Here is a 15,708-nt window from a genome sequence, read left to right as displayed (position 1 = left end):
TCCCCCCTTCCAAGGGGCACAAATACATATTATCTATGATCATAATTCATTGGGTTGAGGTGGTTCCTTTGTTGATGTCACAGTGGAGACCATCGCTCACGCTTTCATACCTGTGTGGGTCATGAGTTTTGGCTGCCCTCTTTCCCTCACTACTGATCAGGGACGACAGTTCAAATCCACGCTTTTTGCTCAACTGTGCGAGCTGTGCGGTGTAACTAAATTCCACACCACAGCCTATCACCCCAAGTGAATGGCCTGGTCGAATGGTGGCACCAAATTCTCAAAGCCACACTCATGTGACATGGTGGGTTATGGTCTGAGGCCCTCCCTTGGGTCTTACTCAGCATCTGCTCTGCTCATAAGGAAGACTTGAATGCATTGCTGGCAGAGATTCTGTACAGAGAGCCCCTCCTCCTGCAAGCAGAGTTCATGGAGGACACTCCGTCGGATGATGCCATTGATATTCTGGCCCTTGTGGAATGGGCACGTGTGCACGTCACTCGCCTACACTCCTCCCACCTCTCCCACATTCCACGCCACCGGTGATCATCCACAAGGACCTGGCATCATGTGAATTTTTAATGCTGCATGATGACTCTGTGCGAGCGGCCTTGAAACCACCTTATTCAGGCCCGCACAGTATCTTACATCATGGAGTGAACACATTTGTAATTCTTCTAAATGGACGACCTCAAACAGTTTCCAGTAACTGCTTAAAACGCAGGTGGTTCCTCTCCGACATGCATTCTGACGCTCCCTATCTGCCTGCTGTCGCTGCCGCCACACCTCCTGATGCCGCCGCCGTGACTTCAAGCAGCGTTCCACTGCCTACACAGCAGTCCAATGCACATGACGTTTGCAGCTCTGTTTCCGATGCGCTCACTTCTCGCGCTGGACACCATCTTCAACTACCTTGATGGCACGACAATTATGAGTTTGTGTGAGGAAGCTTACCTCCGCTGTGCCCCACACTGCCGCTTCGGGACTCTGTGGCACCTCTGGCGTAAAGTGCCATATCTTTGGACTCTAGCATCTTTGAACTACCTTTGTTCCATGCTGAGTTGGCACACAACTTTTGTAATGCCATGTTGTTCTCGCTTACTTCAGCACTAAATAAATGTATATTCAACATCTAAAGTGTGTTATTACCCCCCTACAATATGTGATAACCACAAGTTCAAATGGGGAATTTCTTTGTAATTACAAAGCAATTATCTTTCAAATAAAAAAAAAAACAACAAAATATCTAGAACTGCTCCTGAGATACAACATTTTAAAATTTTTTCCAAAATTCGCATCTTCAAAATGGTATGCACAGTGTCATCATCGGAGGGCTGTATCTCGGGGCAGAAATTTTTTGGGAGAAAACGAAAAAATATGTGTTCTTTACTTAGTCCTTAATTTTTAACATAATGCTAAATTTAATAACATCCAAGACTAAGAAGGTTAAGATTTTTTCCTAGCTTGCCTGAATTGATATGGACTATGCCTAAGTATAACTTTCTGCATTCTTTAGTTCGATATGATTTTATCTATTGGTTAGCTATGCTGTCAATCCCATAAAACTTCAATTTATCTAAGCGAATACTGTGATTTATGCAGTCAAATGCCTTAGATAAGTCACAGAAAATACCAACCATTGCTATTTTATTGTTTAATGTTTGTAAAATTTGGTGAGTGAATATGTAAATGGCATTCTCTGTAGAGAAACCCTCCTGAAACTCAAACTGTGATTTGTTGAGGATGTTATTGTTGCTACGATTAGATACTACTCTAGAATGCATCAACTTCTTAAAAACGTTGGAAAATAATGTCAGTAATGAAACATGTTGGTAGCTATTGACATCTCTCTTGTCAGACTCTCTGGAATAATGCCTACAGTTAGGGATGCATTACATATTTCAGATAAGACCAGGCTTTTTATATGGGAACAAATCTTTCATTCTCTATTGGCAATACCATCAAAACCAGATGAGCCTTTGTTTTTGAGAGACTCTATAATTTTCAGAAGGAGAAGTTGATGATATATTCACACGAATGAATTTTATGAGAATTACTTTTCTCACAATACTGCTGTGATTTTCACTTGGACTGTTTGTCCATACTTTCTATTATATTTAAAAAGGGATTATTAAATATATTTGCTACCTGTGACTATCATTTATGGCCCTTCTATTCAGTACAATAATGATGTTATTCTGTTCTGTGGCTGGTTGTCCTGTCTCTTGTTTCGCTACAGTCCATATAGGCTTAAGTCTGTTGTCCAACTTACATATTTCTGACATTAAGTGCATGTTCTTTGATTTTTTTAATAACATTTTTTATTAATTCTGAGTAATTTTTGTATAAACTTTCTTACAAATTTTTAGTAGTTTTTGGCATGCATAACAACGTTTTTCACTCTTGTCAGCGGCAGAATGCAAGAATGTGAGCAACAATATTTTACAATCATCACTTGCATAGACTTCTCAGTTTCCAGTTTGCATTTTTTAAAAGAATGCAGTGATAAAAAGTACAGCTCTTCAGACTTTACTTGTCTATCATGTGCCAATTTTAAGTATTCAAAATAATTATGCTCTGTAAGAACTTCATAACTACATATGCTACACTTCCCTGATCTTGTCTCAGTCAGTGGCTCATCATGATGCTCTTGCTGATGCCATTTAAAATTGGACTTGTAACTCAAATTCTTGACACAGATTTGACAGCTATGTGCAAAAGATTCCTAACAGTTTAGACTTGACATGGTGTCATTAAGCCTCTGAAAAATGCTTCTGCAGATTTTTTTGTGTTTTTTCCCATTCCCATATACTGGACACTCAAACTGAAATGACATAAAGCTACCAGAACTTCTTTCTTCATCCTGTACAAGCTCAAGCAACTGGAAATGTGTGAAGACTAAAGCTTTGAACCACTGAAATACCCTGTTCAACCTGCATTTCCAGTGGAGCTCTGGAGCAGGTAGCAAGAGCCATAGCAGACAAGATAGGCATGTCACTTCGTAAATCACAGCAGTTTAGCTCTTCCCACTAGCTTTCAGCCTGAAACTCCAGGATAATGTCTGTCTCTAATGTTAACTCACATGTTCACTATGAAGGCAGAGTTCTAAGCCTGCAGTCACAGTGGCACCACATCAGTGGGGTCAACCAGCTACTGCCAACTGCCAAAGATGGCTAATCTTTTCAAATAAGTGCCAGTATGCTACAACATACGTAAACACAATGGGCTGTGAGAAAATGATACGGCACGTAAGAAAGAAAAATATTAACATTGGGAAATAGCTAGGAATTTACTGACTGAAATTGCAGGATTATGGACATTACAAATAGCCAAAATCTTTATGAGAAATTGTAGGTGTAAATTATAACCTCAAAAAATAATTTGTTCAAGTGAGAAGGGTAACACATCTTATGCTTGAAGTTACTGCACTGTGTCTTTTTTGAGTTGTGGTAGGCAGGCATTATTAGCTGCCTACAAATTGTTATTACTGCTTACTTGCATTCTTATGCCAGTGGTTTGCAAATATTGTTTATGCAGTTCCACTTTGTAGTGCTTTAGGTATTCAGAGTATCTTATTCTAAAATTTTTGTTTGTCTTTGAAACATATGCTAAATGACAGTCATTGAAGGTTAATGGACAGATGTCTGTTTTGCTGAATCTGTTTGAAGTAGTGCAGAGTATTTATAATATTGCTTTTCAGTGTCATCACAAATCATCTTGAGTATATAATAGAACATTTCTCTCTTCCTGTCATAAATTTCTGAGGCCAGCAGCATGGGTAACGCCTCTGACCAGAGAACTTATGGGGCTGAGTAGAATATGTGGTCAAGAGATTAAAATCATATGGTCCGTTGTGAAGGAAGTGTCTGGTCAGCAGCACAAAGTTGATGATATAAAGTTGGTTCACAGTAAAAATATTTCTGTTACTGATAAATCAGATACATGTACAATATTTAACAATCATTGCTGGTGAAAAATTTAGTTTCTACAGGGAATCATACAACTTTCCTGGCAAATGCCTTTCCAAGATTGATGTCTGAAATGCTCCTCTGTGAAACAGACAAGGGGGAGACCAAATCAATAATTAAATCACTGAATACTAAGGACTCTCATGGTTATGATGGTGTGCCTAGCAGAATATTAAAGTACTGTGCTGCACATGTTAGCCCTGTATTTAGCCATATTTGTAATTTTTCCTTTAGGAATGGTCAGTTTCCTGAACGATGAAAGTACCCAATAGTAAAGCCGCTTTATAAAAAGGGAGAAAGGGATAATGTAGACAATTTTAGACTTATTTCTATGCCATTGGTGTTTTCTAAAGTTATTGAAAAGGCTGTGTATGTGATGGTAATTGATCATTTTATATCACACAATTTGTTATCAAATGTACATTTTGGCTTTAGAATTCGTTCAACAGCTGAAAATGCTATATTCTCTTTTCTCTATGATATACTGAATCGGTTAAACAAAAGGTTTCAAAGCTAGGCATGTTTTTTGATTTAACAAAGGCGTTTGACAGTGTTGATCACAATATATTGCTCCAGACGTTGGATCATTACGGAATATGGGAAATAGCTCACAATTGGTTCATCTCATATGTTAGCAACAGACAGCAAAAGGTCATTATTCACAATGTTGAGAATGGCTGTGTTGTGGGGTCTGAGTAGGGTACGCTCAAGTGGGGTGTGCCTCAGGGATCAGTGTTCGGGCCACTCCTGTTCCTTATTTATATAAATGGCATGCCGTCTAGTATTATGGGTAACTCTAAAATATTTCTGTTTGCTGGTGACACTAGCTTGGTAGTAAAGGATGTTGTGTGCAACACTGACTGGGTTTCAAATAGTGCAGTTCATGACCTAAGTTCATGGCTTGTAGGAAATAAACTAACGCTAAATCACAGTAAGTTTCTATAGTTTCTAACACACAATTGAACAAAACCTGACGTCGCAATTTCACAGAATGGGCATATGATTAGTGAAACTGAATAGTTCAAATTTCTAGGTGTTTAGATAAATAGTAAACTGTGTTGGAAAATTCACATTCATGATATTGTTCAAAGACTTAATGCTGCCATTTTTACTATTCGAACGGTATCTGAAGTGAGTGATCATTTGACATGAAAATTTGTCTACTTTGCTTATTTTCATTCGCTTATGTTGTACGGTATTATATTTTGGGGTGACTCTTCCCATTCTAGAAGAATATTTTTGGCTCAGAAACAGGTGGTTCGGGCAATAAGTGGTGTAAGTTCACGAACCTCTTGTCAACTCCCGTTTACGAGTCTGGATATTTTGACATTGGCTTCTCAGTATATATATTCCTTATTGTCGTTTCTTGTTAACAATATTAGCTTATCCCCGAGAATAAACAGCTTTCACTCAGTTAATACTCGGCAAAAATCAAACCTGCGTTTGGATCGGACTTTATTAACTCTTGTGCAGAAAAGTGTGCTGTATATTGCTGCATCCATTTTCAATAAACTACCAGTCGAATTCAAAAATCTTAGCAGTAATTCACGCACTTTCAAAGAAAACTAAAAAGTTTCCTCATGGGTCACTCCTTCTATTCTGTCGAGGTGTTCCTTGAAAAATTAGGCTGATTCTTGTTGTCTTGTTTTTTTCGGGTTCATACACATTTTATTTTTATCTGTTATTACTTTTATGTTGTAATTTCATGTACTGACACGTTTTATGACCTTGGAGATTTGCTCCTCAATTTAGTCCTACGGAACTTGATGTGTAAATAAATAAGAAGTCAGTCCAGTTTAGAGCCCTGTACTGTCATGCCATGATATTAAAGCAGTACTCAACATGTCTTTTCCATTACCAGTGGGATCGCTGCATCTGGTATGAAAATGAACCTCGTTGGTCACCTGTGACAACGGTGTAATTTGACAGGAAGAAGGTTTGTTCTGTATCAGAATAATACGCAGTAAAAATGCGGCCATGCTGCATTGGTTACACCAGGTCACTAGCTCCTCAAGTCTGCACCTTAAGGATTAACGTGACTGACGGGCATTATCAGCATAATAACTGTCATCTAGTGTGCAAATACGAACTAAATACAACTATAGGTTTCTCAAAATGATGCATTCTTTGGCATGCCACAACAACCACTGGCAGCAAACAGTCTACTGTTGGACTTTGTACAAGATTTGGCATCAAGTGTGTAAGTTCATGATTCAGCAAAATGGGTCAGACTAAATATGAACAATAATCTGACTCCCATGGCAACCACTTCAGCTGCATCATGAAGTTATTAAGAAATATCACTGCCATCTATGGCAGAACACAACTGGCCATGTACTACCAGACACTATTACCAGATTCACAACCGTGCTGCTAGCGCTCCATGATACATTGTCAGTTATACTGTTTTGCATGACAGCATCAGTGCAACCACAGTTAGCCTAGGTCATACTTCAGTTCAGAGGCTTGGCACACATCCTGAGCTGCGGCTGTTCTGGTCAGAAGAGTTGGCACTTTCGTTCATGACAGTAGAATTTGAATTTACTTAATCGGGAATTTTGGATGATAACTCTCGATTTATCGCATTGCTTTGCCACGTAGTAAACCATGCTGACTTTATCAGTGATGTCACCCTTGCACTGCCTGCATGAAACAAATATAAAGTGGCAAATTCCACCTTGCTCTGACACTTGTCACATACACTAGAACAACAACTAAAACAGGCAATCTATGATGAATGATTCGCCGACAAGACGCCATCCCACATATATTATGCAACACAAACCTCGGCACTACAGACTCTTTGGACTGTCAAGCTTCTTACAAAGCTACAACTCATCATGATTCCTTATGACAGAGAACTGCTAGAAAAGAAACTAAGTCTGAAGGACAGACTGTTCACTGTGCTATAGCACAGACAATGCATCAGTGCTATGGACGATGACATGTCATGCAATGCTAAATCTTAGTTGAATGCCATGCATGCCAAACTGTTTCAACCTATGTTGAAAGCAGATGACTGTGATGTTGCTGCCCCAACCAGGACACTGACCTGCAGGCATCACAGCCGGCTGGAGTGGCCGAGCGGTTCTAGGCGCTACAGTCTGGAACCACGTGACCGCAATGGTCGCAGGTTCGAATCCTGCCTCGGGCAGGGGTGTGTGATGTCCTTAAGTTAGTTAGGTTTAAGTAGTTCTAAGTTCTAGGGGACTGATGACCTCAGAAGTTAAGTCCCGTAGTGTTCAGAGCCATTTTTTTTGCAGGTATCACACACACCACCACTATCCTAGCTGGCAGTGTTGCATCGACCGCCACCACCACTTCAGTTCCATGATCAAATTGTTGGTATAAAATCCAGTTTGGCACCGCCTCACCTAACTGACAGCCTCCTTGCAGCTGGCAAACAGTGGCCACGGGATGCATACTAGCCCACAGTAACACATCAAGCCACCAATGCCTACAGCACATGGGATGAACATTCCCTGTGCTGCTCTCTCTGAAAGCTGGAAGGCTCTATATAACTGACGAAAGCGTGCGTAAATACTTCCTTGTCAATACAGGGTCAGACTTCAGTATGGTGCTGGAGGATACAAATACATCACTATCAGGCACAAGATCCGTACAACTCCACACTGCAAATGACTCACATATCACCATGCACGGAACCACTGACTGGACCTTAGAAGTGATCTCAGATCAGTAGTTTACATGGACCTTCTTCATTAAAGATGTGAGTGTTGAACTTTTTACAAAATTTGGTATCAAGTGTGTCAGTTCACGATTCAGCAGAATGGGTCAGACTAAATATGAACAATAATGTGACTCCCATGCCAACCATATCAACTGTGTCATGAATGCTATTGGGAAATATGACTGCCACATATGACGGAGTGCAACAGGAATGTACTACCCAGACATTACTACCAGATTCTCAGCCACGCCACAAGTGTTCCATGATACATCATCGGTTATATCATTTTGCACGACAGCGTCAATTGTACGAATCGACATCCTATGTCACTTTCACCTTTCATGGAATTTCAAAATGCAGTGCTACTACATCATGAGACAAGACGACTCACCCCGAGCTCTTCACCTCAGTTCCTCCTTATCCATTGGAATCTACCTCATGCACTTTTGAGTATCAGCATGACAGTGACACACACTCTAACACACTGCAGGAGTGGTTACAACGATGGAACACCTAATGATGACACACGAGCTTTATCTGGACACCAGCAAAGCATTTGATGCACTGTGCACAGTCAACACAGCACTACATCAATGCATAAATGACATGTCCACTGCAGTCACACACATGAAGCAACAATGCTAGAGTATTTTAATCACGCACCACCCAGCTGATGTCAGCACTACTTCTCCCGTACTTACTCTGGCCGACCATGCCTCACTATTCACTACAACCCACAGCTATGCAGTCAATGACCCCAAGCACACCGAGCCGAAACAAGGTCAGTACGGTGTACTCGGCCTCGTCTCTCACATGTCAAACAAGTCTACTATGCCCCACCCAACTGCTAGTAAGTGGAAATTAAACAATGTGCCATCTGTAACACAGTACAGTGCACAGAATTCTCACAAACTTTAGTCCGCCCATCTGCAATAAGCATGCCCCATTTTAATCCTCATACCGCAGCAAACATGGCTGAAATAAGTGTTAGTGTCAGGGGTATTGAGAAACAACTAAAACCATTCACAGTAAATGCGAATGGAATCCCTATCAGGGACTATACACAATTTGTGGCAGATCTAAAGTAGATCCCTCGAATAAAGCTCGGAAGCTGGAAGAATACAGAAATCACACATGTTTACTTGAAGGGTGGCAGAAATGACGCACAAAACTGCCATTCAAATCTTTGACATCTATTTGATGTAGAATCTTAGAACATATTTTGAGCTCAAACATAATGAGATTTCTCGGATGGAATGACCTCCTCCATGCCAGCCAACATGTGTTTCAATATATCGATCATGTGAAACCCCACTCGCACTTTTCTCAGATGACACCTTAATAGCTGTGGATCAAGGCCGTCAGGTAGACTTAGTATTTCTTGATTTTAGAAAAGCATTTGACTCAGTACTATGCCTACACTTATTGTCAAAAGTACAATGGTATGTGGTATCAGACAAGATTCGTGACTGGATTGAGGATTTCTTGCTAGGGAGAACGTAGCCTGTTATCTTGGATGGAGAGCGCTCGATAGATATAGAAATAACATTGTGTGTGCCACAGGGAAGTATACCACAGGGATATATGTTTTGTCTCATGCTATTCATTTTGTATGTTAATGTTGTGTATAATATTGATAACAACCTCGGAATTTTCGCAGATGGTGCAGTTATCTACAGTGACATACAGTCTGAACACAGCTGCACAAATTTTTAGGCAGATCTTAAGAAGATTTCAAAGTGGTGTGAAGATTGGCCACTTGCTTTAAATGCCAAGAAACGTAAATTTGTGCGATTCATAAAACAAGAACACTTTGCATCCTATGAATATAATATCAGTAAGTCACAGCAGGAATCGGTGAACTCATGCAAATACCCGGGTGTAGCACTTAGTAAAGACATGGACTGGATTTATCACAGAGATGCTGAAAGAACTGAACTGAGAGGCTCTTGAAGATAGATGAAAACTATTCTGAGAAAGTCTCAGAGTAAAGTTTCAAGAACTGGCTCTATATGATGACTCTAGGAATATATTTGAATCCCTTATCTATTGCTCTCGTAGGGATCATGAGGAGAAGATTAAATTAATCATAGCATACACAGAGGCATTGAACAATCATTTTTACTACCCTCCATGAGTGAATGGAATAGGGAAAAGTGCTAATAACTGCTACAGTTGGATGTACCCTCCGCCATGCACTTCATAGTCGTTAGCAGAGTATGTACATAGATGTAGATGAATTTTTCTATGGCTATTAATATTCTTTATCGTAGTTAGTTCCTCAATTCCGATACTGTAGGCCTTCTATCACTTGAGTCTCATAACTTTATTTTCTGTTGAGTATGCAGAGCTGCACCCTGCATATTCAGATCACGACATTTACGTGTATGTTTCGCAGGCTATTTGTAAACGGCAGTGTGTACAAAAAAGCTGCCAGCAGTCGCCACAGCGCCTGTGGGCGTCCGTCTCGCCACTAAGTGGTGTGAAAGTTGCAGCACACAGCGCTGCAGTTGTGGATACTAATTTACGTCCACACCATCACATGCTCAGGTGATACTACGCATATATCCTTCTGCAGGCGTGTACTTAAGCCGGCGCTCAGCCCAAGGAGAGGCAGTTACGTTCCGAACTCCGAGCAACAAACAGCTGCGCCAAATCTCTGCTCCAGACACTGCCTGCTGCTGTCACTTTACTACCCACCAGGATGCCATGTCACCCTCATCCTGAGCCTCGTCCAATCTCCGCTTCCACCAGCCGCTCCTAGGGCATCGCTCCATGTGTTTGTTATGACATCCTCATCGTATTGTGAAATTGTGACATTTCCAGTAGACTGCATAGGAGCTCTTAACATCATAAAAGCGTGTCGTCACAGCACCTACAACTCATTGGGAGACTGCCTATGAGTTACAGGCCTCATGGGACTGAGTTGTTGTTAATCTTCCCTCGTCTTCAAAACACTGCTACCTCAAGTTTCGCAGACATTATTCTCAGAGGTTGTATTAAGCTTAGTTCATGTAATAAACAGTTGTTATTGCAACGTGTATGTCTCACTTCATCGTGTCTCGCTCCTCTAGGAGAGGATGGAACATCTCAGCGTTCGGTCCTAGACTTCAGCGTACTGAAGTGACGTAGCGTTATGTCAAGTGTGAATACACCCTGATAGGACGGTGACGTGACGTGACAGTCCGTTGACGTCTAGTGTGGATCGACCTTAATCCAAGAGCTGGTGTCTATAAGGAATTAAACACTAATTTCAACTAGAACAATTGATGCCGACACTAACCCTTTATCATTTTTGTATCAGTTACTATAACATGTTTTTATATGCAAGGTAACTGGCGTTAAACAACAAGTGCCAGTTTCAAGTGCACGTGAGACCCTGTGAAAGTTTCATCTTTGGGTTGCATGTCTCGATTGTCTCGACAATTTAATCTATGGATGCATCTGTTTAGATGTTTGTCAACAATTGTATGTTTAATCTGTGCTTGTGTAGTTTGGATGTGTGTGGTGGCACAGTGTTGTTAGATTTAAGCATCTGATGTAAGGTCATTGAACTAATGGCTGTATTTTTGGAGCGTCAAGCTTTCTCCAATGCATGGCACAAATTTTATGCGAAAAAATGCCGTGTGATTTTGAAAAAGAAACTTTGTACAACGGCGACCTCTCTGTCTGTGTAAGAAATGATATTTTCCCAGCATGAATAATTTGCTTATTATTGATATAACAACTTGAAAAGTTTAATGAGACCGTTGTAGCTGTGGCATCGTAATGACATGATTCTGAAATTTTGGTGCTATAGTTAATAATCCTAATCCACAGCTAGTAATAAAACTATTGTGCATGCTTAGACCCGTTATGCAAACAACATTTGTGACATAAAAGTGCAAGACTTTCAGTTGTGTATAAAATATCACAGGTCTCAATGAAAATCTGTTTTTAGTTTTTATCGCTTTTGACCATTAATTCGTAACATAGTTTGTCCAGAGGTGTAACTAATGTAATTGATAACATCGGTTCTCAAACTCCGTGATATGCTAATAGTCGCGTAATGTAGTCTCCCTATGAATAAGTAATCGGTATGAGTTTTGTTTTCTTTTTTTAGTCTCTTGTAAAATTATTTTTATGCCGTTCAATTTTCTGCTTATGTGGGTTCAAGCTAAATTCGCCGATGTGTTTGTTTGGGTTTTGGATACTTTTGATGTAGTACGGTAAGGAGGTCATATGGTTAGGACAGATGATGCGAGTTTGTTGCCAGCACATTTTCACTGTTGAGAGTCTGTTGGCGTCAAGAGGAACATTCGATACCAGTGACAAGTGATGTAATGTTAATAGGTGTCACAACATCAGATATTGGTGCGTATGTTCACAGCTTTGTTTGTAGCTAAAGAAGTCTGCAAATGTGAAAGCAAAACAAAAGAAAGACTCCTGGTTCGGCTGACATAATGTAGCCCTAGGTCTAGTTTAGGATGGTAGGTGACAGTCTGGTTGTGAGTTACATAATCGTACGGTGACAGAGTCATCTGTAGCTTAGCGAGTTTGAAAAAATCGACACTGATGTTATGTTTCAGTTACCAGGTTGTTCACACCTGTTATGTCACAGATCATATTAAATATTTCACTTAATCCATTGGTTGCTACTTCTGGCTGCCTTAACAAAAGAACTTGTAGCAATATACAGGGTGATTCAAAAATGCATGTAAATATTTTAAGGGTGTATTTGTGAGGTAAATATAAGACAAAAATGTTCTATAAATGTTTTTCCATAAACGTTTAATTCCAGAGTTATCGTTAAATACGAAAGTCATGTCCGTATCAAAACGACGGCAGTGCAAGCAGCAGGATGCCATATTCTGGTACGTAATTCACATACGTATCTCCCAACAGTTGATTCGAAACTGCATGAATAGTGTTTGTTTTTGTTTGCACGTGATGTTTACTCCTACTGTACGGAAGATGGCGCTGATGTTGTTGGTAACGGAAAAGTACGTCCTGTCGTTCATTCATCGTCGGAAGGCTAAAGGTTTCGTGCACATGATGTACTCAAACAGTGAGTATGCTGATATGCACCTTGTGTATGGTGCAGCAGATGGAAATGCACTTGCAGCAAGACGAAGGTACAGTGAGCTGTTTCCAGGAAGACGGTTACCAAGTCATCAGACGTTTGTATCTGTGGACAGACGTATGCGGGAGTATGGCATTCGTCCTGGGCCACATTCAGGTCGACCACTTGAGCTGCAGTGAACGTCGAGGAACATGTTTTGGACCAGGTAGACCAAGATCCATCTATCAGTACGAGACAAATTAGTGCAGCTGTACGACTTCCACAATCTACTGTATGGCGGCTGCTTCGGAGACAACAGTTGCATCCATTTCACCTGCAAAAAGTGCACGAATGGACACCTGAAGACTATCCTCGCCGTCAGCAATTCTGCCAGTGGTTACAAGAGCGTCATTTGAATGATCCAATGTTCATTCGGCGGATATTATTCACAGATGAGGCCATGTTTACTCGTGCGGGTGTAATCAATTCGCATAATATGCACCAGTGGGCTGTCGAGAATCCTGGCGCGAGAATTGTGCGTGGATATCAACATCAATTCTCCATAAACATTTGGTGTGGTATTGTGGGGAATTACTTACTCGGACCTCATGTTCTGCCTCCAAGGCTGAATGGGCACGCGTACTGCGAATTTTTGGAGGGAGAATTGCCTGGATTGTTACAGGATGTCCCTCTTGCAACACGAGCCACCATGTGGTTTATGCACGATGGTGCTCCCGCCCATTACAGCCGCAACGTAAGGGCGTACCTCAATTCTGCGTATCCACATCGATGGATAGGTCGCGGAGGACCAATTGCTTGGCCAGCCAGATCACCTGACCTGAACCCTTTAGACTTTTATTTATGGGGCCGACTAAAGACATTGGTGTATTCTTCTGCAGTACCGAACAGAGAAGTGCTACAACAAAGAATTGAAGGTGGTTGTGAAATTATTCGTGGAGAGTTGAACGGACTGTGTAATGTGCAGAGATCATTGATGCGACAAGCACGGGTCTGTCTGCAAGTTCAGGGACAGCATTTTGAACATGCATTGCATTAAGATTTGTGCAAATACAGTACAGTACAGTACAGTCTGTAAAATGCTTCAATTTTCCTTAGTTATTGTGCATTGCTGTAGTTCAGTCAACAGGACCTAAATTAATACAGTGTTCGCGAGGAATTGTTTCAGTTTGTTACGTCACATTTATTTATCAGTTTGCGTTGTTAGTCCAAATTCACTGTAATTAAACTGTGAACTCTGGGAATTAAATACCTTACGTTGTATTGAATGTATTATCCTGTTTTGTTCATAACTCTGTAATAAGCCAAGTATGGAAAAAATTGTATAGAACATTTTTGTCTTATATTTACCTCACAAATACACCCTTGAAATATTTACATGCATTTTTGAATCACCCTGTATAACATTTCACTTTTACAGAATATAAGAAATTTCTTCATTACTTTTTAGAAAGATGAAACTTCAAACTGGCAGAAACTGGACTAGCCTATTTACTATTTGCTACGATATCCCAATGATAAGCATTGCAGCGCAACTGCACAGGCATAGCAGCACAACTGTACAGGGTAGGTAAGAGTAATGCCATCTACATTGTGTATACAGGGTGGAGAAAAATTGTGTCACAAAATTTTAACCCTGGATAGCTGATGCTAGTAGGAACGAAAATTACTAATTTTGTGTATGTTGACATTGCAACATTTTAAACTACAGAAATTTGCCGCCACACACACTGATTGGCCATGGGATTGCTCTGTGACCTATTCGACATATGTGCATATCACATTGGGGTAGTGAAGGGGCGAGAGACGTTTGTATGTGTGAACCATCCGCCATAGCGGTGCCCGTCAACCGACGAACGACAACAGGTCAATCCCATGGCCAGTTGGAGTGCGTGGCTCCAAGTTTCCATAGTTTAAAAATGGTGTGTTGTCAATGTACACAACGTTAGTAATTTTGGTTCCTACTGGCATCAGCTATCCAGGGTTAAAATTTTGTGACACAGTTTTTCCTCACCCTGTATAAGAGCAATTATGCAATGGGTTTCTCATTCAGAAATCTCATTTGAATGTAGTTTTGTTTGTGAGAAGATCTTATTACATCTGTAAGAAGGAAAAACTTCTATCAGCATACGTCGGACTTCTGCAGCAGCAGGATTGAGATCTGTCAAGGGTGCGGTTTGTTGTTCCATGATACTGAAGGTCGCATTGAGCAGGTTCTTGCAACCACCATAAGAATGTAGAATTCATGGGTTCAGAAGGGTTGTGTTCAACACCACACAAGATATTAATGGCTCCGAGCAACTAGTGCCCGAAAAGAGAGGTGCGTTGCTGCTCAGCTGTGAAAGAGAGTACAGCTATGTCACGTACTTTGATTCAGGAAATGGACATATTTGTAGCTAGGCAAGTATTCTTAGAAACAATGTGACAGCATCTGGGCCACTACGGTCTGTCAGCACAGTGACCATTGTATCAGGTTCCCTTCACCTAGCAGCAGAGAGATACCTACCAACAGTAGTGTGCCCAGTGACAACATTGGGACACAGGAGTGGCACTGCATCATCATCTTAAATGAGTCCCAGTTCTGTGTACTGCATAATAATATCTGTATCTATGCATGAAGGCTCAGTGGAGATTGGACGTTCCTAGATTGCATTCATCATCAACGTGTGGCCCCAGCACATAGTGTCTTTGTACTGCATAATAATATCTGTATCTGTGCATGAAGGCTCATTGGAGATTGGACGTTCCTAGATTGCATTCGTCATAAACGTGTGGCCCCAGCACGTAGTGTCTTTGGGCTCACAACACAATCACTTGTGGTTCACATAGCTGGTAATTTGGACAGTGACTGCTACATTTCTGACTTGATAAGTCTGGTGGATGTGACCTAGGTTTGAGATCTGTGACATTACGTTCAACAACATAACTGCACTTTCACTTGTTGCCTGTGCTTTCCTGAACAAACTTCATACAGGGGGTGTTTAAATGTA

The 15,708-nt window shown here is 40.8% G+C and overlaps 1 protein-coding gene across 1 annotated transcript in view; it reads left to right on the top strand.

Annotated features, from left to right (window-relative positions):
* The first annotated feature begins 11,107 nt into the window (after window positions 1–11,107).
* Window positions 11,108–15,708, top strand: part of LOC126481072 (glutamyl-tRNA(Gln) amidotransferase subunit B, mitochondrial) — a 124,471-nt gene continuing 119,870 nt past the window's right edge. Inside the window, exon 1 of the mRNA XM_050104558.1 lies at window positions 11,108–11,332. Within this exon, the coding sequence (XP_049960515.1) occupies window positions 11,217–11,332 (116 nt within the window). The 5' untranslated portion in view covers window positions 11,108–11,216. The remainder of the gene's footprint in view (window positions 11,333–15,708) is intronic.

This window comes from Schistocerca serialis, chromosome 5 (genome assembly GCF_023864345.2).
Source record: "Schistocerca serialis cubense isolate TAMUIC-IGC-003099 chromosome 5, iqSchSeri2.2, whole genome shotgun sequence".
In the NCBI taxonomy this organism is placed as follows: Eukaryota; Metazoa; Arthropoda; class Insecta; order Orthoptera; family Acrididae; genus Schistocerca; species Schistocerca serialis.
This window is presented reverse-complemented; position numbering and strand designations above follow the sequence as displayed.